Genomic DNA, 17,421 nt, shown 5'->3' on the forward strand with positions numbered 1-17,421 from the left:
TTGCATAACTTGCACTTATTGCAAAAAGATTTACATCGGCGAAACAGGCAGAAGACTAGGTGACCGATTTCGAGAACACCTTCGCGACATGGAGAGGAATGACAAGGACACATCGAAGCCAGTCATTAGACATTTTAATTTACCCAATCATTCAAAACAACATATGGTAATCTGCGGTCTTTCCTTACACTTAGGTAGCACGGAAAGCCGCAAAACTCTTGAACAAAAGCTCATCTTTCAAACCGGCAGTCTAAGTCCCACAGGTATCAACGAATGCTTTTCATTCCACTAATTTATTCGTGTTTTTCTTGTTGCCATGTTCCCACCAATCACGTGGCTCCATTTTCTGCCTTTAAAAGCACACACAACCCACAATTCCTCTATTCGCTCCGACGAAGGGCTAACGCTCGAAACGTCAGCTTTTATGATCGTAGCGGTGGCCAATTTACCATTTCAACTTTGTTGATATATTCAAATTAGCTACAAATGGAGCTGATGACGATGCAAAGGCTGACTTCTATGAAAGGCTACAAGGTGTCATAGATGGCGTAGCCAATAAAGATCTGATACCGTTGCTGGGAGATCTCAACGCAAAGGTGGGGAGCGGTAACACGAGTTTTGAGACAGTTATGGGAAAGCATGGTGTTGGGAAAATGAACGAAAACGGAGAGCTGTTTGCTGACTTCTGTTCCTTTAACAAGCTAGTGATGGGGGGAAGTGTTTTCCCACATAAAGAGGTACATAAGGCGACTTGGGTTTCTCCTCATAACAAGACCGCGAACCAGATTGACCACATCTGCATAGCATCAAAGTTCAGAAGGTCTTTATAAGTTGTCAGAGTAAAGAAAGGGACAGATGTGGCCTCTGACCATCACCTTCTTGTGGGCAAATGCCGACTGAAACTTAAAAACCATCACACTAGCTCACAGAGGACAAGCCACAAGTTTAACATCGAGATGTTGAAGGAGGAGGAAACAAAAAACAGGTTCAAGCTCACCTTGCGCAATACGTTCCAAGGACTAGCAAGTTTACACGAGAATGAGCAGCATTCAGGGGTAGAAGAGAGCCAAACGGTAGTCAACAAGGTATGGCAGAGTATGAAAGATATCTGGAGGAAGACATGTGAGGAAACACAGGGAAGTAAGACTAAACTTTACAAGGCTTATGTCAGCACAGCTACTCTGGAAAAGATAGAGGCTAGGAAGAAGGAAAAGGATGTGTTAAACCGGAGCAAAGCAAGAGCTCAGAAAGCAGAAGCCCTGATCAGATACTCTAAAGTCAACAGAGAGGTTAAGCAAAACATTAGGAAAGACCTAACCCCAGGGAAAGGCGATTTGAAAGAGCTTTATTCCATCACAAAAACACTGGCAGGTGTCAGAAAGACTACAGACAGACCTGTTAGAGCAGAAAGGGGGGAGGTGGTCACTTATCAAGAAGAGCAGCGAAGGAAGCTGCTCAATAGACCTCCGCCAAGTGAGATACCTAATATAGAACCAGCCCACACACCTTTACACGTCAATGAGAACAGGCCAGGCAAAGTAGAGATCAAGAGAGCCATCAAACGTTTAAAGAATGGACAAGCTGCAGGACCTGACGGCCTACCACCACAAGCCATCAAGGAAGATTTAAGAGTCCCTGTCTATAAATATGGAAAATAACTCGGCAAGGGTCAAAAATTTGATTTCGCTCATATTTTTATGGTAGATAGGCTAGGACATGACAAAAACTACGGGATAGTCTTTTAGGCAAAATACTCTTTCATTTGAAGGAAATATGCAAATTACCAAATTCAGTTAAAATCGTCATTTGACGTGCCATTTTATTAAACAAGTTTGAGAGCCTCACATGCAAAACCACATCATTCTTCCGTCTTTAAAACACTCAAATATTTTTTTGCAATGTTTAAATGAGTACTGGGTTGGTTTGGGGAAATGCTGCGTTATTTTTTGGATGCAAAATAATTAAATTTTGAACACATGTATTTCATTCACTTAAAATTACTTCCAAAAAGGAATTGGTTTTCACCATGTGCGAAACCTTCAAATGGATTAAGCTTCTTGTGGTTGAATCGCCGAAGGATGGTCTACAGTTTCCTGTAAAAATTTCTCTGGGCAAATGATTATGAGCGACGCGAGAGCTTTTCAAAGTACGTTAAAAATGCTAATATTTGCCATCCGCATCACATCTTAATTGACGGGTTAGACATATATTTCAGCATGCGCCACATGTCTTGACCTAAATAGACACAGTTTCGAAACGTGTTGTCACCCTATTTACTGTAAAAGGCAGGTTCAAAAGCCGATTTGACGTGTTTCTTTCACCATTCGTCGCATTTTAAGCGGTCAAGTTTGCCTCTGTTCACACAACGTCCGATGTGCGTTGCCAACTGTCAACGTAATCGATGGTCGAAAACCAGGAATCTGTGATCATCTTTCGGCGCATATGATTAGCGCTGCATCTATTTAAGTCAACAACGGCTAAATCATTCGTGGATAGTTGCTTGCTATGTACGTATTAAACCAAAATTATACAATTGATTGCTGGCCATTGCTCCCAAGCGTGTCGGCGCTCGCAGCATAATCTTACTATACTGAAGTCGTAATTTGCTCGTCACGCAATGGTGTCACGGCATCTCATTTTAGCGGAAGGGTATATAATTTAAAAAAATAAAGAAAATAAAATGATAGTAATAATAACAATAATAATAATGATAATATTGATAATAATGATAATAATGATTATAATAATGATAATGGCGATGACGACGATGACGACGACGGTCATGATGATCATGATGATTACAGCGGCCAGAAGTGCTCTGACCAACCCGTGGGTAGCAGATTGGCCCTTCCCCGTGCACGCGACATTGGCCTCTCCAGCTGGGTGCCAAGTCAACGCAGAACCAATCGCAAAACAGTCAATGTCAAGAAGTTAGACGTCAAGACTCGACGTCTAACTAAGCGAAGGTGTCAGTAAAAGACGCCCTCCCTTCCCCCCAGCAAACCACCAACAGATAGACCAGTGCCTGGGTCATGTCCCCAGCCCGGCCTTGACGGGGTCTCTCCCTCCCCCGCAAACATAGGTTTAGAGCCGCTGACCAGGCCTGGGTTCACGAGAAAACAGAACGGGAATGTTTTTGCGAAATTGCCCAGATATACATATGTCATATCTATAAATGATGAAATTGCTCAAATGTAATCGATGATATCATATATATATATATATATATATATATATATATAAGTGGCAACATGACGTTTTTGTAGTACTTTATGAGGTTTTTATACAACAGCTGCATGATAAAGTGTCCCCACTTACTACAATTTTAAAAACTCGCTGTGGACAAATTGTACAACAAAGAAGGAAGAACTAGCTGAAATAAAAAAATACGAAATCACAACGTGACTAATTAGTGAGAAAACGACTGAATCTAATTAGTAGTTACCTGAATAAACAAATCCTGGCCATGCCACAATATTTGGCGCCTTTTGTTTGCTTAGTTGCGGTTATTGGTATTCTCTTTGGTTCACTTTTTGTGACGGAAAATGGAGGGTTGTTGTTCTTTTAAAGTTATTGTTGGTGGAGTTTGCGGTTATAACCCTAAAGATCGAAAGCGTAATTCTGAAATCGTTCCGTTACTTTCGTGCAAGAAGGATATCGACAGTCATAAGTCTACTTATGAATTTACTGGACCTGAAGATGAAGCGGAGCTGATTTTATGCCGAGCGGGGAAATTCAGCAAAAGCGAAAGTTTGCGCACCATGACGATATGTCCTAACCATCGCACAAAACTTGGGTTAGGCTGGAGCAGGGGATCGAGCACCAGATGCAGGGTTCCGGTAGAAATTTCCGGCTATGGTAAAGGCAAAGGACTGTGGCCAAAGGGTGAAAGAGGTTTGGGAAAGAATGAATCAGAGGCAATACTACGCAAAACTGGTTTATTCGTACAAGTTGGGACAGGTAAGTCTTGTGAATTAATAACAGGTTACACCCCAGCCTGACTGTGCTCTTCGATTTCTTAATTCAGGTGTGTGCAGGACATGTCCACAGAGATTGAAATTTAATACGGAGAGTCTTGCTTAGATAATGAGACGAAACCCCCCCTGCGAAAGAGCTGTAGATCAGGCCCCGGCCACACATATGTAAGTCATCTCGAACAAAACGAAGGAATTTATTTTCGCCCACTTTACTGTATAATTTTCCAATTGTTTTCGCCTGTCTTCACTGAAAAGTTCGAAAACGATAAAAACGAGTCGGACCTGCGATTGTGCATGTGTGAAATAAATGTTCTTCTAGTTCTTCGCGGTCTAGTCCAATATCTCCTTTGTCTTTGGCTAGCGGCTGCCCTTCCTCAGCTCTTTTCTTTTATGGCGGAATCTCACAAAACGCTTCAGGCAATAATTTGCGACATTTTGTTTCCGTGCGGAGATCAGGCGTAAAGATTTGTCTTGTCAAAAGAAAAAAAAAACATTTGTGAGAGCTCGACGGGAGCACAAAGGCGCTAATTTTCTCCAACTGTCGCGAAAGTATTCGAAGGCAAATTCAGCCAAGTTATACAAAAATTCTTATGAATTTGTTAAGTGCTTGCACCGTTTGGTTTTGTAGAAGTTACAAAATTTAGAGACTCGGGTAAATTTACGGATTGAGTTCACAATGTTTGGAAAAAGTAACCAAAAGATTGGCACAGTGCGAAAAGACCTAGGACCGAGTTTAGGGCTACAGTGTTGAGGTAGCAGGTCCGCGTAAGGGACGACAACAGGATACAACTCAGGAGACAAAGTTAAAGTTGTCTTTCTTCCTTTTACTTTATTTGCTCTCTTCCTACTCAACAAGATTGTGTACTCCAAGTGGTTGCATATCAGGATAGATATCGCCCAACCCTTACCCCTTAAAATGAGACGACCGCATTGCGTGACGAACAAATAATGAACCGCGCTGCATTCCAGGATTCACTGAGCAGCAATCGTTCAAATGTGATAGCATTTTGGTGCAGCGCAAGGCAAGAAACTATCCACAAATGGCTTAGTCGTTGTAAACTTAGATGCAGTGGCAAACACATGCGCCGAGGATGGTCAAAGTTCATTGTATTACTGAATACGATGACAGTTGGTGATGTTTACCAGGCCTTGTGTAAACAGAAGCAAACGTTTATATGCGACGAATGGAGAGAGAAATACGTTAAATCGGAGTTTGGACCTGCCTTTTGCAGCAGATAAGGTAAGAACATTTTGAAATTAGCAGCTCTGTGACTATTTTAGCTTTATATACGTCAAGACATGTGGCGCACGCTAAAATAAATGTCCAATTAACCCGTCAATTGAAATTTAACGCCAATGGGGCTTATACTATTTTGCGAAACGAAACGAAACGAAACGAAATTGTACTATTTTGCGAAACGAAACGAAACGAAATTTTGCGAAATGGCGTTTTTTGCCTTTATTTAGCAAATATGTCCTCTTCGTCCGAAACAAAATTTTTCCACCAATAAAATGATCAATATTTTTAAGAGCCTGCTCACCTCTCATTTTATTGACCATAGTAGAATTCGTTTCGCAAAGTAGTAATTTTGACAGAATTACTATTTTGCGAAATGGCGTTTTTTCACCTTTATTCAGCAAATATGCCCTCTTCGTCCGAAACAAAATGTTTCCACCAATAAAAAGGTCAATGTCTCTAAGAGCCTGGTCACCTCTCATTTTATTGACCATAACAGAACTCGTTTCGCAAAGTAGTAATTTTGACAGAATGACTATTTTGCGAAATGGCGTTTTTTCGCTTTTATGTAGCAAATATGTCCTCCTCGTCCGAAACAAAATGTTTCCACTAATAAAATGACCAATATTTCTAGGAGCCTGGTCACCTCTCATTTTATTGACCAAAATAGAACTCGTTTCGCAAAGTAGTAATTTTGACAGAATTACTATTTTGCGAAATGGCGTTTTTTCACCTTTATTCAGCAAATATGTCCTCTTCGTCCGAAACAAAATGTTTCCACCAATAAAAATCAATGTCTTTAAGAGCCTGGTCACCTCTCATTTTATTGACCATAACAGAACTCGTTTCGCAAAGTAGTAATTTTGACAGAGTGACTATTTTGCGAAATGGCGTTTTTTCGCCTTTATTTAGCAAATATGTCCTCTTCGTCCGAAACAAAATGTTGCTACCAATAAAGTGATCAATATTTCTAAGAGCCTGGTCACCTCTCATTTTATTGACCAAAATAGAACTCGTTTCGCAAAGTAGTAATTTTGACAGAATTACTATTTTGCGAAATGGCGTTTTTTTGCCTTTATTCAGCAAATATGTCCTCCTCGTCCGATACAAAATATGTCCACTAATAAAACGATCAATCTTTCTAAGAGCCTGGTCACCTCTCAATTTATTGACCATAATAGAAACTTGTTTCGCAAAGTAGTAATTTTGACAGAATTACTATTTTGCGAAATGGCGTTTTTTTCACCTTTATTTAACAAATATGTCCTCTTTCCCCGAAACAAAATGAAAGACAACTACTTGTTTTTGTTCTCGATTGCTCTTTATTGGCTCGGAGTTTACTCTTTATTTTTGTTATAATTCTGTTTTCTATTCTGCTCTGTATTCCTTGTATTTTGTTCTGTTCTATTTATGGTTGCCGCAACTCGATTTTATAGCTGACCGACAAGCCACATGCGTGAATGGCAATTCCAGCCGAACTCAATTAACGCTCGATGTTTGGTCAAACTGCTAGGAAAATACGTTATAAGGTGACGAGAGGTGACCAGGCTCTTAGAAATATTGATCATTTTATTAGTGGAAACATTTTGTTTCGGACGAAGAGGGCATATTTGCTAAATAAAGGCGAAAAAAGGCAATCTTGCAAAATTTCGTTTCGTTTCGTTTCGTTTCGCAAAATAGTATAGAAAACAGAATTATAACAACGATAAACAGTAAACTCCGAGCCAATAAAGAGCAATCGAGAACAAAAACAAGTAGTTGTCTTTCATTTTGTTTCGGGGAAAGAGGACATATTTGCTAAATAAAGGTGAAAAAAACGCCATTTCGCAAAATAGAAATTCTGTCAAAATTACTACTTCGCGAAACGAGTTCTATTATGGTCAATAAAATGAGAGGTGACCAGGCTCTTAGAAATATAGATCATTTTATCAGTGGACACATTTTGTTTCGGACGAGGAGGACATATTTGCTAAATAAAAGCGAAAAAACGCCATTTCGCAAAATAGTAATTCTGTCAAAATTACTACTTTGCGAAACGAGTTCTATTTTAGTTAATAAAATGAGAGGTGACCAGGCTCTTAGAAATGTTGGTCATTAAATTAGTGGACACATTTTGTTTCGGACGAGGAGGACATATTTACTAATTAGTAATTCTGTCAAAATTACTACTTTGCGAAACGAGTTCTATTTTAGTTAATAAAATGAGAGGTGACCAGGCTCTTAGAAATATTGGTCATTTTATTAGTGGTCACATTTTGTTTCGGACGAGGAGGACATATTTGCTAAATAGAAGCGAAAAAACGCCATTTCGCAAAATAGTAATTCTGTCAAAATTACTACTTTGCGAAACGAGTTCTGTTATGGTCAATAAAATGAGAGGTGACCAGGCTCTTAGAAACATTGATCATTTTATTGGTGGAAACATTTTGTTTCGGACGAAGAGGACATATTTGCTAAATAAAGGCGAAAAAAACGCCATTTCGCAAAATAGTAATTCTGTCAAAAATTACTACTTTGCGAAACGAGTTCTGTTATGGTCAATAAAATGAGAGGTGACCAGGCTCTTAGAAACATTGATCATTTTATTGGTGGAAACATTTTGTTTCGGACGAAGAGGACATATTTGGCGAATAAAGGTGAAAAAACGCCATTTCGCAAAACAGTAATTCTGTCAAAAATTACTACTTTGCGAAACGAATTCTACTATGGTCAATAAAATGAGAGGTGAGCAGGCTCTTAGAAATATTGATCATTCTATTAGTGAAAACATTTTGTTTCGGACGAAGAGGACATATTTGCTAAATAAAGGCGAAAAAACGCCATTTCGCAAAATTTCGTTTTGTTTCGTTTCGTTTCGTTTCGTTTCGCAAAATAGTATAAGCCCGCCAATGGCAAATATTTGCATTTTTAACGTACTTTGAAAAGCTCTCGCGTCGCTCACAATCATTTGTCCAAAGAAATTTTTACAGGAATCTGTAGACCATCCTTCGGCAATTCAACCACAAGAAGCTTAATCCATTCGAAGGTTTCGCACATGATGAAAGCCAATTATTTTTTCGAAGTACATTTAAGTGAATGAAATACATGTCTTCGAAATTTAATTATTTTGCTTCCAAAAAATAACGCAGCATTTCCCCAAACCAACCCAGTCTTCATTTAAACATTGAAAAAAACAATATTTTTAGTGTTTTAAAGACGGAAGAATAATGTGGTTTTGCATGCGAGGCTCTCAAACTTGTTTAATAAAATGGCGCGTCAAATGACGATTTTAACGGAATTTGGTAATTTGCATATTTCTTTGAAATAAAAGGATATTTTGCCTTAAAAGACTATCCCGTAGTTTTTGTCATGCCCTAGCCTATCTACCATAAGAATATGAGCGAAATCGAATTTTTCACCCTTGCCGCGAAATTAAGAATTTGTCTGATTTTTGCCGACAGGCACTCTTAAGTACCTTGAGAGAGATGTTTTACGAGCTGTTTGGGAAGATCTGGGAGACAAATGAGGTACCGGATGACTGGAAAGAAGGCTACCTGATCAAATTACCAAAGAAGGGAGACCTAAGGGAATGCAAGAACTGGAGAGGCATCATGCTGTTATCAACTGCCGCAAAAGTGCTGAGCAGAATAATCTTGAAGAGACTGAAGGTGGTAGTGGACAAACGACTAAGGGATGAGCAAGCTGGATTTCGAAAGGAAAGGTCGTGCACTGATCATATTGCCACCTTGAGGCTCATCTTGGAGCAGTCGCTCGGGTGGAACTCTCCCGTCTACACGACCTTTGTTGATTTTTAGAAGGCCTTTGACAGCGTTTATAGAGACGTGTTGTGGAAGTTATGACGTCATTACGGCATCCCTGAGAAGTACATTACTCTTATACAGAAGACCTATGACAAATGCAGCTGCAGGGTAATTCACAACGGTGTCCTTTCTGAATTGGTTGAGATGCTCACCGGAGTACACCAGGGTTGTTTGTTATCGCCCTTTCTGTTCCTGCTGGTCATCGACTGGATAATACGACAGACAACAGAGAAACATCGAGATGGCATACAGTGGACCCTCATGACTCGGCTAGAATATCTAGACTTCGCGGACGATGTCGCTTTACTCTCACACAATCACCAGGGCATGCAATCTAAAGTTAAAGCCAGTCTCGCCTACTGGAAGGTTGTAAGCATCGCTGTCGCTCCAAAATTTTGAATCCTAATGGAATTTACTCTAAAATTTGCAACAAAGGAAAACAAATTATTTCAATAATATAACAATAACAGCCGAGAGCGACGCTTGAAGTTTTTTAGGAAAACATCCGCCATTTTGTCGACCCCCTTTGTCGCTTCTCTCCACTGACCTTTATCCAAAATGAATTTCCTAGCAAATAAGTTTATACCTTATCAGTGGCCATTAATCTGCATGATTGGCGTCCATCCTCCATCTCCGCATCCAAAGTCTCACATGTGACAGAAAACAGAAATTGGCTTCAAGTCTAAGTGCAGGGTAACCTCGCCACTCTTCTTCGATATCTGCGGCCTTACTTCTCGAACGAAGATTAGGAAGGTTGTCCACGTTGACGTCGGCTGCAGGCACGCTCGTAGCTGACCAGACCGATGTGGGAAAGGCAGATCCGCGGGCAGTATCTGCAGAGAAAGGTGATGTCCGGAGTGATGGTGGAGGCCGCGCGGGCCTTCCTCCTCTGTCGCTTGTCTTTAAGTACCTCACGTCTATCCTCCTCAAACTAGGCAGTGGCTTGGTTGATTGTGTGGCGCAAGGTACCACGGTCGGTAGCCAGGTCAGACCACTCTTTGTGGTCGACTTTGCAGGTGCTGAGTGACTTCTTTGGGCTGTCCTTGAACCTCTTCTTTGGAGCCCCTCTCTCACGATGTCCAGTTGAGAGTTCACCGTACATGATAATCTTAGGTAGGCGGTGGTCTTCCATTCGGGAAACATGACCAGCCCATCGGCGCTGGTGCTTCAGGATCGTGGCTTTAATGCAGGGAATCTTCGCCTGCTCCCGGATTTCGAAATTGGTGTTGAAATCACACCAGTGGATGTTGAGGATGGTGCACAGGCAGCGCTGGTGGGAGCGCTCGAAGAGGTGGATGTGCTAAAACAGCCGCGAGCCATCTGCAAAGCATGACATAATACGTTGAAGAACTCGCTCAGTGTGGGCAACAAGGGCAGCGTCGTCCGCGAAGAGAAGATCTCGTATCAGCCTCTCTTGGGTCTTTGTGTGAGCGCGGAGTCGCCGTAGATTGAGGAGACTACCATCCAGACGGTACCTGTATAGAGTACAGTATTAAGAGGAGAGATACAGTTGAAACTGGATAATAACCATGGCTTCTACAAAATCCGTAGGTGACACAAATTGCTTTTTGATTCCTTTGCAAGTGAGAAACTGATTAGGAAGATCATTATCAAGGTTCTTATGCTAACCTCAGGATTATTTTCAGGATTATCACTATTCTTATTATTAGAGCTTCCCTTGTCCTTCTCCCTTTTCATATTATTACTGCGTATTGTTACGCCATTAAATGTCGGGGGAATTTAGCTAAGGACTGCACCACGCTATGCGAGGGGTATCCAAGGATCTCGAACTGTCTTTTTCTGCTTTATCTTATTGCTCGGCTCTCCCGCATACAATTCGACTTACTTCTGATTTTACTTGATACTTTGTAAGTCTAGTTAATCCCACATTTTAATCTTCTCTGTCTACATTCTCTTTAATTGAGTAAGCTCTAAAGTACACGCTTACATATTCATTATTGATAAACATGGGTGGGCATGCTAGCTGACTGAATTTGGGACAAATGTACAACAACGTACTTAATGCTTCCGATCAACTACATCAATCTCTGACTCGGTGAGCTAAAACAGAAACTTTCGGGTGGGCCCAACACAAAGTCAGTCGACAAGCTAAACGCGTCTACTTAGAGGCTAGACGACACAGTCGCAATTGGCAAACTGCTCATTAGAGCTCAAACCTAAACATCTTCAATTCATATAGTAAATATATCCTTGATAAAAACGAATAACTAAATCATACTGAGCTGACTGACTCAGTGACTGACTAAATGACTGACTACAGTAACTAATTACATCAGCACAGTACTGTTATTTTCATTTTTCTCACTATATTTTGCTTCGGTTCTGCTTTTGTTAATAAATTATTAACTTACACATTCCAGTCGAAGATTTCCTTACACGTCGAAGCTAAAACAAAAAAAAAAGATGTATCAACAGCAACAAACCCTTCGGCGTATGTGTTTTGAAATGCTCTGATTGATGACTACTTACCAGTAGAATAGAAAGTATATAAGGTTCTAATGAAAGTTCAAAAGTGTAATTAGTTGCAAATTGGAAAGAAGTAGCAGGTTAGAATCATTCTTTAGTACGCAAGTTATCAACTTCCTTCATTTACGATAGCTATGAAATCCTCCATGGGTCGATCTTCAGTTAAGAGCCAGAAGTGGCGACGGTGGTTAATGCGCTCGATAAAAATAAAAGTAGCGGAGCCCTGAATACGACGAGCGGCATCCCAAACCACTCGCGGCGTTGCTGTTGGTTCTCACGCCGCTTAACGTTTTAAATGCACACCGTATCTACACGGGCTAGCTATTACACGCCCTCCCAGCAAATAGCCTATTTTAAGTTTGATTTCGCAGTAGTTGCTAACAAGGCATTTTAAAAAGGCATTTAACATACTTTTTCCCTTTTTCTTTTTCCACCTCACTGATGAACATAAGCGAAAGGTTGATAACTGTTGTCAAACCAGAAACATTACAAGAAACTACTGTAACTGAGATACAGCAGGAAAAATGTTACCTGAACGACAGCTCTTTCCATCTGCATAGTATCCTGGTTTGCATCTACGACACTGTAAGATCCCTTGAAATTGTTGCACGCTGCGTTTTCACTGCAGTAGGATGTTCCGTTAGCACACTCGTTTACATCTACAAATTTCAAAGCAACCGATTTAGTAGGGAAAACGGTAACCAGTCGTTACGTACCCACAATTATTTCGTACCCAAATGCAGTTGATCCGTACCCAGTTTGAGTCGGTCCGTACCCAAACTGCTGGTCGATTTACTCCTTTCTCAATAGACATTCACACGAAATAGCTCAAGCACGAATGCTTGACCAGATGTGATCAGAGTGAAGCGAGTATGATACAAGCAAATTCTGTTGCAATTGTGCATATTTGTGACCTTAGCAAAAACAACTAACTTACTTGTCTGGGTTAAGGTAAGTGCGATATTTTCTTAATAGAAAAGTGTGTTGTTTATACTTGTGACTTTTTTAACAATAATAGCTTGTGTGAGAGTGATTTTTTTTCCTACCTTAGTAGGATTTCTTTTCCTACCGGTAGTAAATTGTTTTTTTTCTAACATACTCAATTTGGAAATCACATTTTAGCAGTAAGGGTACGAAATGATCCAGCTGACTGGGTACAAAGAGCTTGTTATGAAAGAAGTTTATAATTTACTGGACCTACTTTTATCAGTACTTTTACAAGTTGTGTATGAAACTGGAGCTTACAAGAGCCTACATATGGTTTGACATGAAAAGGTTTACCTTTCTCACATTTGGGACCTTCAAATACATTGGTACACAAACAGCGATATCCTTTGTCGGCAAAACCGCTTTGGCAACTAGTATTGTTGTCGCAAGGGTTATCAATACAAGCGCTCTGAAGCCAAAAGGAAATCAAATATTAATCTTAACACCATGCGTTGAAGTGTTGCATGTTGGGTGATCAATTTTGTTTTCTAAATTTAAGTCTTTAATATCTAATTTAGAGCAATCGATAAAAAACAAAAAAACAGTAGTGATAATAGTAATAGATAATAGTAATACAGAATCAAAAAATAAAAAATAAAAATAAGCTTCTTCCCTCGAAGTAATAGTGATGCGAGTTCTTGTTTTCTTTGAATTCGTTAGGATTGCTGTACTTATCAGTTAACAGTAACTCACACCACAGTCGTCCTTCGGCGGCCAGGTTCAGTCACGGAGACACACAGAGGGAAGTGAAGGCATCTAAAGGTGCATTCAAAGTCGTCGTATACTATGATTTCTTCAAGTTTAGGTACATTGAGATGATAGAACTTGTCTTGGGAGAGTAGACTTCGCCTGGATATCTTTGATGAAGTTACTGGTATATCATCGGGTTCTATAATGACTGCTTATATTGGTTAAGAGTGAGCGCATTTTTGAAAAATAGGTCGCTGGCAAAAATAAAAACATCCAGGACTAGATTGCACTTATTCAGAAACAGAGAATTAGAAATGCGTGGTGTTCCTAAACTTTCATGGAGAATCGTCTCCAACTGCAATTATTGTGACCGACAAAGACCAAGGCAGCAACTTATTTTTCAAACCGCAACAAGCTCGTACAACAGACACTAGCGTTTACATATGCGATATTAACCAAGTATGAGGTCAAGGTGGCTGGACATTGGCCGAGTTCTTTTTTCGCCTTTTTATGGACCGAGACGAAGTCGAGAGCCGAGAAAGAAAGCCAACTGAATTTGTAGTACAACAAACTCACGAGAGTCGTTCCTGTTTTCTTTGTTTTTACTATCTTCTTCCACTTTTTGCGTTTCCATCGCCGAAATTGTCCAGGAATTACTAACGTAGTTCTAATTCAATTGTTTTCATGCGTAGGATCAATGTGGGGAATCCCGGGCGGGCAAGATGGGGCCCGCTCGGGTAGCTAATCAGAGCACAGGATTCGCTTCATCTTGCCCACGGGCGCTGCGAGCGATGTAATAAAGATACTTTATCATGCCTCAGAAATAAGCTGCATTTGGATATCAAGGTCCTCTTTGGTATGACTCAAAAAAAGCGTCAGTATATCAAAACAGAGTGAGACGAAGACGCAAATTCAGATTATGGCCTGCTTTGGTGGAGTGCAAAGCGAGAACCCATTTTGTCCACAATCATTCATTTTCCTGTTGTTGTCGCCTGTTCTGAGTATTGAGACGTCAACGTAATTTTTTAGCATTTCTATTTATTTTTTTCATTTAAGACATCCTTTTAAGCAATAGTTTCTTTCATTAAATGATAAGATTGTAAGCTCTCCGGCCTAATATCATTAAAAATTCCCTTTTTTATCGCAAAGATATCCAAGTTAGATAGAAGAAGTTCAAAATAAGAAGTACTACTTTTACTCAGCCAGGGCGTGGGCTCTAATTTTAGTAGAAAGGACTGAATGGCCAAGATCCCAAAATTGATCATGAATGACACGCCAAACCAGTTAGTGTGGCTGCCTATCAAGGGTGCACGTTTTAAATTTCACTTCTCTTTAAGGTCATGATACCAACTTTTATTTGCTAAGCCACTGAGGGAGAGGTTGAACTACCCACTCTGGCAGAACTATTACATGAAATACAAACAGCCTGTCTGTGAGGCAGACGAGCTCTCTTGCAGCATGTCTTGTTCTACAGCCGAGTACATTGCTAATCAAAAGCACCAAATTAAACACTAGTCATATAGTTTGGCTTATTGTTCTCTGATTCAATATGATATCCTTAGACAATTTGCCAACAAGCTAAGTATATTTGATAGGTGCAGAAAAATTATTCAAAGTACTTTATTGCAGCAGTTTCAAGTCTGGAAAGCGCCTTCTGAAGATTAACGAGAAAATAAACGGAAATAAATGTTTCTTATGGCAAACTAGCCTTTAATTTGAAGAATATGTAAAAAGAGATATTGCCCTTATCGGGCTTAAAATCGACTTCTTTATGACAATTTTCATGAAAACTGGACGACCTGGCATATTTTACGACAGCTTGTTATGAACTTGTCGCACTTTGTAATACCTGTCGCTCTTTGTATTCACACTCCTGCTTCTGCTGAGGCAGATAACACAGACACGAGGTTCTATTAACATTTTACAAAAAAAGTTGCAAAAGAAGATAATTATCTGATTTGCACACGCATCGAACGCCTTTTGCTATGTGATGTTAAAAGTCTTTTATTTCGCACTTCGCCATAAATCCTTTGTTCGCCTCGGCGAATTCTAGGTCTTTGATAACGTCACATCCTTTTGCTTTGAAACACCTGTTGAGTCCAAATCGTAAAGAAGTCCTGGAACTTTTCGAGTACGAGTTGCTATCACTTCTTTTAGCGCCGGCGTATACTTCTTCAAAACGCTGGCCAAAGCGCTTTTATCTTGTGATTCCTTCAAGTTCTTCTCCCGCAAATAATCATTAAGAATTTTTGCTCCTGTTATGTTTTTAAATCTTTGTTCTCAATAAAAATTTTCCATTCCTTCATGGAAACAGAGGCGAAGCACTTAGCCATTTTCGCAAACGATTGACAGAACTACACCGACGAGGGGCCTGGAAACTAGGTAGACTTTGAACTTGACATGATCACCCAATATCTGCCGCAGATATTGGGTTATGATGTCAAGTTCACATGTGACTGTATATTGACTGAATGCTCTCGACCAATGAGATGTTTTATTGTAAGTCTTATGTATGATGAGAATAATATCATGAGCATCGAATATGGGTTCCTCGTTTATTTCTACTTCGATTTCAAAACATTTTACTGGCTTCGCACAAATGGAACGCTGTAGATTAGATTTAAAAAAATTACACTAGAAAGAATTCTAAAAAGAGAAAGGAATGAGTTCCTTTGTTTTTGTTTGTATGTCTCAGGATACTACATTTTTCTGTTCTATGGTGGCTTCTCGGTTTAAATATTTGAAAGTCGGAATTTTCCCTTGTCACTGCACCAAGATGTACCCCATGGCTTTGATGCGTTTGTTCCCATTATCAGCCTTGTGTGTTGCATCATTTCCACAGGTGTTGTTGTCATCGTAGTATCCTCCTGTACCAAAGCCAATTCTGGAATTACAAGAATAACAGCTATTCTGCTGATTAGCAATGATGCCGATTCTTGCTTTGGAGGAAAAAAGATGGTTTCCCTCTGCATTGAACCCTTCTTTGTTGCAGTTTTGCTGCAAAGAGGCCTCTGAATCAATTAACACCTTCCACATGTTACGACCTAGTGAGGTGGCGTGGTATATTCCAGAAGCTATCAGTGAGTGGAGAGAGTTAGCCTGCTTGTTGAATACAATGAAGTTGGTCTGTTGGTTGATCTTCATACCGAGACAGATCTTGGAAAAGGATGTGTTCCAGTAGGTCGGTAACTTGGTTTCTAAAAAGTCAAAGCCAGTCTTGCCCCCTGGAAGGTTGTGAGCATTTCTGTCGCTCCAAAACTTGGAATCATAATGGAATGTCATCTAAAATGCACAACAAAGATTAAAATATTCACTTTATTTTCGATAGAAAATCAGTAACAGTGTGCTCTAGACCCCCAGTCAGTGAAGAAAAGCTAATAACACCCTTTGACTTTTTCCAGGAAACAGCCATAGACTTGCCCATCCCCTTTGTCGCTTCTCTCCACCGACCTGCATCTACAGTTTATTTCGTAACATATAACTTTTCACCTTACTGCCATTAATTTTCATGACCGGTGTCCATCCTCCATCTCCGCATCCAAAGTCTCCCATGTGACAGAAGACAGAAATTGGCTTTGAGTCTAGGATCAGGGCAACCACACCACTCTTTTCTGATCTACTTAAAAAAACCATTTTCTTAAAAGGAGAGATTCAGTTGAAATCTGATGAGTGCCATGGCTTCTACATATTCAGTAATTGACACAAAGTACCTTGCGATTAGGCGATTCCTTTCAAGACAGGAGCTGGTGTGGAAGATTATTATCAAGGTTGCAATGCTTTTCAGATTTATTATTATAGCTAATGTTATTTTCACATTTTCTCACAATACTTCATTTCGGCTCTGTTTTTGTCAAATAGTTATCGACTTACACATTCCAATCGAAAATTTCCTTACACGTCGAAGCTGAAAGAGGGAAAAGACAAAACAACGGCAATAAACCCAGGTTTATAATACTCTCAAGGGGAAAATTTACCTGTAGAATTGAAAATATATAATTCGGCTATAATCATGAGATGATTATAGCCGAGTTGGCTATAATCATCTCATGTCCAACAAACGCGAGTGGAATAATTGTTTTATTAAAAACGCTGCATTAAATTATTAAATTTTATTAAATTTTTAGCTCTCTTTTAATTTTAAGCTTACACGTACGCTTACCATATTTGTAGATTATGGTATATTGGCTCATATACCATAATGGCTAAGCCAATAAAAAGTCTTGAATTGCATTATCCAATGATC

General features: G+C 39.8%; 1 protein-coding gene and 1 pseudogene across 5 annotated transcripts in view; one reads left to right on the plus strand and one right to left on the minus strand.

The window, feature by feature from the left end:
* Positions 1-479: 479 nt before the first annotated feature.
* LOC148716350 (uncharacterized) lies at positions 480-1,658 on the plus strand (annotated as a pseudogene).
* A 13,203-nt stretch (positions 1,659-14,861) lies between these two features.
* The window catches only part of LOC111329499 (putative skeletal organic matrix protein 5), an 11,929-nt gene continuing 9,369 nt past the window's right edge, over positions 14,862-17,421 (minus strand). For 4 of the 5 annotated variants that reach the window (XM_022934222.2, XM_088746057.1, XM_088746058.1 and 1 more), the window contains 3 exons: positions 17,049-17,082; positions 16,668-16,794; positions 14,862-16,460 (listed from right to left, as the gene is read on the minus strand). In XM_022934222.2, coding sequence (XP_022789957.2) covers positions 15,942-16,460; positions 16,668-16,794; positions 17,049-17,082 — 680 coding nt within the window. In that variant the 3' untranslated portion in view covers positions 14,862-15,941. Of the gene's footprint in view, positions 16,461-16,667; positions 16,798-17,048; positions 17,083-17,421 lie in introns of all 5 variants that reach the window. The other variant, XM_088746055.1, reaches the window with a different exon arrangement.

This window comes from Stylophora pistillata, chromosome 14 (assembly GCF_964205215.1).
Source record: "Stylophora pistillata chromosome 14, jaStyPist1.2, whole genome shotgun sequence".
Taxonomy (NCBI): Eukaryota; Metazoa; Cnidaria; class Anthozoa; order Scleractinia; family Pocilloporidae; genus Stylophora; species Stylophora pistillata.